This window comes from Monomorium pharaonis, chromosome 7, assembly GCF_013373865.1.
Source record: "Monomorium pharaonis isolate MP-MQ-018 chromosome 7, ASM1337386v2, whole genome shotgun sequence".
Taxonomy (NCBI): domain Eukaryota; kingdom Metazoa; phylum Arthropoda; class Insecta; order Hymenoptera; family Formicidae; genus Monomorium; species Monomorium pharaonis.
Window position 1 is genome coordinate 4,840,791 of NC_050473.1, and position 5,539 is coordinate 4,846,329.

General features: G+C 34.9%; 1 protein-coding gene across 1 annotated transcript; it reads left to right on the forward strand.

The window, feature by feature from the left end:
- Nucleotides 1–1,797: 1,797 nt before the first annotated feature.
- On the forward strand, nt 1,798–4,128 carry LOC105840311 (28S ribosomal protein S18c, mitochondrial). The gene is made up of 3 exons (XM_012687216.3): nt 1,798–1,998; nt 2,531–2,738; nt 3,870–4,128. Exons 1-3 carry the CDS (start codon nt 1,864–1,866, stop codon nt 3,959–3,961), a joined length of 435 nt encoding a protein of 144 aa, XP_012542670.1. The 5' UTR covers nt 1,798–1,863; the 3' UTR covers nt 3,962–4,128.
- The last annotated feature ends 1,411 nt before the right edge of the window (nt 4,129–5,539 follow it).

Below are 5,539 nucleotides of genomic sequence, written 5' to 3' on the forward strand. Positions count from 1 at the left end.
GATAAGAAAAAAGCTCTAATCGAGCTTTAAGTCTTGTCTACAGAAATCGCAAATAGCCAGTAGCGACTTGCGACAGCCAATGAGCGCCTAGTTTCTAATTAAAGCTCGACACTCATTGGCTGTCGCAAGCAGCCAGTTGCGACTTGCGACAGCCAATGATTGTTGAGTTTTAACTAGAAACTAGGCGCTCATTGGCTGTCGCAAGTCGCAATTGGCTGCTTGCGACTTCTGTAGACGAGGCTTTAAGGGCCATCTACAATGGAGAGTCGTAAGCCGTAGCAGTAGTCGTAGAAAATGTCTCCACTTCGTATTGCTTTAGGCCTGGTCTACAATGGATGTTGTAAGTCGTGTCGTAAGAAATCTAGCCAATCATAGTTGATCTTAGAGAAGAAAGAGAGAAGAAAAGCGAACATGATTGGTTAAATTTCTTACGATACGACTTACGACGTCCATTGTAGACCAGGTCTTAAGGGCCATCTACAATGGAGAGTTGTAGGCCGTAGCAGTAGTCATAGACAATATTTTCATTACGTACTGTTTTACGGATTACGGCCTACAATAAACATTGAGCCAATTCAGTGGGTGCTTACGATGAGCGTTCAGGTGTTCGGGGTTAGTTTTTAGTCACCTCTTTATGATAGGCGGCTTGTATATTATTATTACGTCATTTATATTATTGACAGCATGGTCGTAGATTTAGCGTTGTTACGACTAAAACACTCCATTGGGTGCTTTCCATTTAATGACACAAGTCGACACAAGTGTCGTTCTATCTTTGTGTGCTTTCCAGCAGGACACAGTGTAACACAATGTCCATTAGTGTGAGAAAGAACATATCAGTGTGTCTCACTCACACTAATGGACACTGTGTTACATTGCGTCTTGCTGGAAAGCACACTTTGTTACTCATTGAACATAAAAAAAGATAGAACGATGCTTGTGTCGACTTGTGTTACTAAATGGAAAACACCCATTGTAGATGGCCCTTTATAGACGAGACTAATGGTTTGTTCGCGTCGCCATGCTCCGACATGCTCCTACTCACTCCAACGCATTCTAATAGGTTGACGTCATCGGAATCAACGTATTGGAGTGCGTTGGGGTGAATAGGAGCATGTTGGGGCATGTGACGCGACAAACCAATAATCTGCATATGCATACATAAGGCCAGATCTACAATAGGTGTAGTAAGCCTTAAGCCCTAAGGAATTAACCAATTATATTCGTTTATTCTTCTCACATTCAATTATAATTGGTCAGTTTCTTATGGCATAAGGCTTACTACACCTATTGTAGATCCGAGCTAAGAGCTCTAGGCCAATAAGCATCTTATGTATATGGGAACTGATTGACTCAACGGTCTTATGCTATGCTTAAGGGCCATCTACAATGGAGTGTTTTAGCCGTAATGCCCAGTCTACAATGAGTCGTTGGTCGTTGGTCGTAAGAAATTTAACCAATCACAGTTGATCTTAGAGAAGAATAACCGAACATAATTGGTTAAATTTCTTACGACCAACGATCAACGACTCATTGTAGACTGGGCATAACAGCACTAAAACTACGGCAATGCTGTCTAGAATAAAAACGACGTAGCAATAACATACAAGCCGGCCATCAAGGAAAGGCGACCAAAAACTAATCCCGAATGCCCCAACGCTCATCGTAAGCACGCAATGAATTGGATCAATGTCTGCTGTAGGCTGTAAACAGTAAAGCAATACGAAGTGGAGACATTTTCTACGACTACTGCTACGGCCTACGACTCTCCATTGTAGATGGCCCTTTATGCAGCTTATGTCATTTTGTGTGTGGTAGTCCATAGGCAGCACTGCTTTGTAATATATAAGTATATAACGCGAGATGATTTCTGCTTCTGCTTTGCGAAAAGTTGTAGCGACGTTTGTCACAAACAAATTTTATAAATCATGTTTTCAAACTACAAATAAAAATTCTTTTAACAAGTTTACAGAAGTTAATGTGATGGAAAATGACATGGTAAGGGTGTATTTCCAGCTTTTTGGGGGAAAGGAATGGGTTATGTTTAACATGCCGTTAACCAAGCAAGAGCTTTTTCGATTATCGGGCAAAATGTATTTCGAGATGTACTGACAGTACTAACAATCTAATAACATTAGACATGGTAAGGGTGTATTTCCAGCTTTTTGAGGGGAAGGAATGGGTTATGTTTAACGTGCCGTTAACCAAGCAAGAGCTTTTTCGATTATCGGGCAAAATGTATTTCGAGATGTACTGACAGTACTAACAATGACAGTACTAACAAACCATTTAGTAAAACTTACAGATTTTATTACAAACTTAATTATATATTTTATTATAAATACAATTATAGATTTGTAAAACAACGTTATTTTATTATATTTTGAAACTAATTTAAACTATAAATTAAATTATTTTGTATATTTAAAAACAAATTTATTTTTACTTATTACATTGCATTGTATTGTAGCATTTTATTTTTATCTGGAGTGTCTTTTAATGATAAATTTATATTTTTTTATATTTGCAGCCTATTCAAATAGAAAATCCCTATGTAAAAGAAAAGAGACAATGTATTTTGTGTAGATTGGGTATTGAACCAGATTACAAGAATATAAGGTTACTTTCACAGTTTCAAAGTCGATATACAGGCAGGATATATGGAAGGCATATAACTGGATTATGCAAGCATAAACAGATGAAATTGGAACAAGAAATTATGAAAGCTCAAAGTGCAGGTGCATATAAGTAAATATATATATATATATATATATATATATATATATATGAGGTATTTGACATTAACCATCAGTCTACTGCCAAATATAAATACGCAACTCAATACAATATTCTAGCAGTTATTCTTGCTAAGAATGTAGAAAAAATTATTTAAATTAGCATTGATTAGAAACAGTGCATAACTAATTGTGCACTATGTGCATTGAAAAGTTGCTACATAAAGCAACTGTAAATATTTTTCTGTTCATCATTTGTTAGATGTTCCCTTTCCTGTATATACAGGTGTATTCACAGATACGCACTTGCTTTACTTTTTCTACTTTTAATGCGCACCTACAGAATATTCAGAAATAGATGAGAACAAATTTGAATATGGAATATGGAATAACTTAGATTATATGATGAAATTATAATAAAATTATTAAAATTTTGTTTTTTTAATTATTAATGTTTAATTAATATTTAAAAAGTGCTTAAAGCACATAAATATTTAAACATTATAATTAAAAAGTAAAATTTTACCAAAATTTTAATCTTAAATTTATAATTCTGTATTTTTAAATATTTAGATGAAAAGTATTTAAAGCAGATGAGTATTTAAATATTTATGGTTAAGTAACAAAATCTTAATCACCATTTTATTTTTTATTTTTATCTTATTTATTACCTAGAATTATTCCTTAATTTTTCTCTTACCTATTGTGTTACTACATCCTACACACACACACACACACACACACGCGCGCGCGCGCGCGCGCGCTAAAAACACATAAGCTAAATGTCGATGCTTACTGGCATCTTAGAATTCCTCTCCCCTTTTATCCAGAAAATTTGAAAATAATTTAGTGTGTAAAATAATACCTCAGCTAGGGTTTAAATCTGAATCTCCCATCATTCTGTAAGGGCGTCCTAGCTAATTCGACCATTGAAGCATATGGTATTGCTCTTCGCAATAACCAATTAAAGAACGTCCTTTTACCGGCGACGTGTATAAACAATAAATTCTTAGACCGATAAATGTTTAAACATATCGATAAAGTTGAGAAAGCCTAAACAGTCACAGTTAGATCTTGGTGCTGATTATAATTTTATATATATTTGCTGATTATGATTGATTTTTTGTATTGCAGGTTTAATGGGTTACTGGACCAAAGAATCGAAATATATTAAAGACCCAAAACTCTTTGATCCAAATCATCCATTTAGGCCACATAAATACTAGATAAGTAACATAGTTACTATATGTTATGCATGCATGCATACGCACTCATGTGTGTAGTGCATGTGTATACACGTATGTTTATACATAAAACATTGACAAAAAATGAGGCAATTATAATTGTATAAGCATTAACAAACTGCTTTATTCAAATAAAAAATGTGTTACATTAAAAATATTTGTTAAATGAAATTTTTATGTACCTAGTAGATGTAATTATAATGAACAAGTTATTCTATGATGCCAGTTAAAAAAAAGCAACTAAATATTGAAATAATTTTGTTAGTAATTCTATGGAACATAAGAATGAATCATTAAAATGTTTAGAGAAAACTTTGAAAGTAAGAAGGAAAACAACTATGTAGTCAACTAAATTCGTTTATTAAATCAAATAATTACGACGGTTCGTGAGATTTGGTCCTTCTTAAGTGATTACAAATAAATTAATTTTGAGACTACAAGTCTTACCATAAGCTAAAGACCCCCGCACACACTTTTGCATAACGCATAACATAAATGCATAAGAAATTCGATTGGTTAAATTTCTTATACACTTTGCTTATGGACCAATCAATTTACTTATGTACATACGTTATGCGTTATGCAAAAGTGTGTGCGGAGGCCTTAAGGGCCATCTACAATGGAGTGTTTTAGCCGTAACAGCACTAAAACTACGGCAATGCTGTCTAGAATAAAAACGACGTAGCATTAACATACAAGCCGGCCATCAAAGAAAGGCGCCCAAAAACTAATTCCGAATGCCCCAACGCTCATCGTAAGCACGCAATGAATTGGCTCAATGTCTGTTGTAGGCTTTAAACAGTAAAGCAATACGAAGTGGAGACATTTTCTACGACTACTGCTACTGCCTACGACTCTCCATTGTAGATGGCCCTTAAAAGGCCAAAGCACAAAACATGGCATAATGATTAGGGCCGGTATTCATAGTTAGGTCTTATATTTAAGATCATCTTAAGTACTGTCTTAAGATGCCATCAACCAATCACAGAGCCGTATTAGCATCTTAAGACATTGCTTGAGACGATCTTGAAATAAGATTTGACTATGCTCTAGTTTACACCGAGCACTTGGTACGCGTATCAAGTAGTGAATTTAAGCTGATCAGCCAATGATTAAACACATTCACTAGTTATTTACTATTTGATACGCGTACCAAGTGCTCGGTGTAAACTAGAGTATAGTTTACTAAAATAATGTAATAACATATACTTTAATGTAATACCTTAAAGCACAAATATAATATCTATTTAATTTGCACTGACACCTCTTCCACCGTTTCGAAAGACGGTGGAGCAAAAGTTGCACTCGGTGCAATTTTTTTGCATCAATTTTGTCAGTAGAACATTAAACACTGAAAATATGTGAACTGATTTTTACAGTGGAACAATAAAATTGCACTCAGTGCGCACCAGTGTTGCACTAGTTTTCCCAGTAGAAAACGCTATTATTCTGACTTATTGCACCAGTGCAACAGTGCAGCTAGAAAGAACAGACCAATTGTGTCTCGCGAGGGACAGAAAACCATTGAATGATACTTTTAGCGCCAATAGCGTCTCCCCG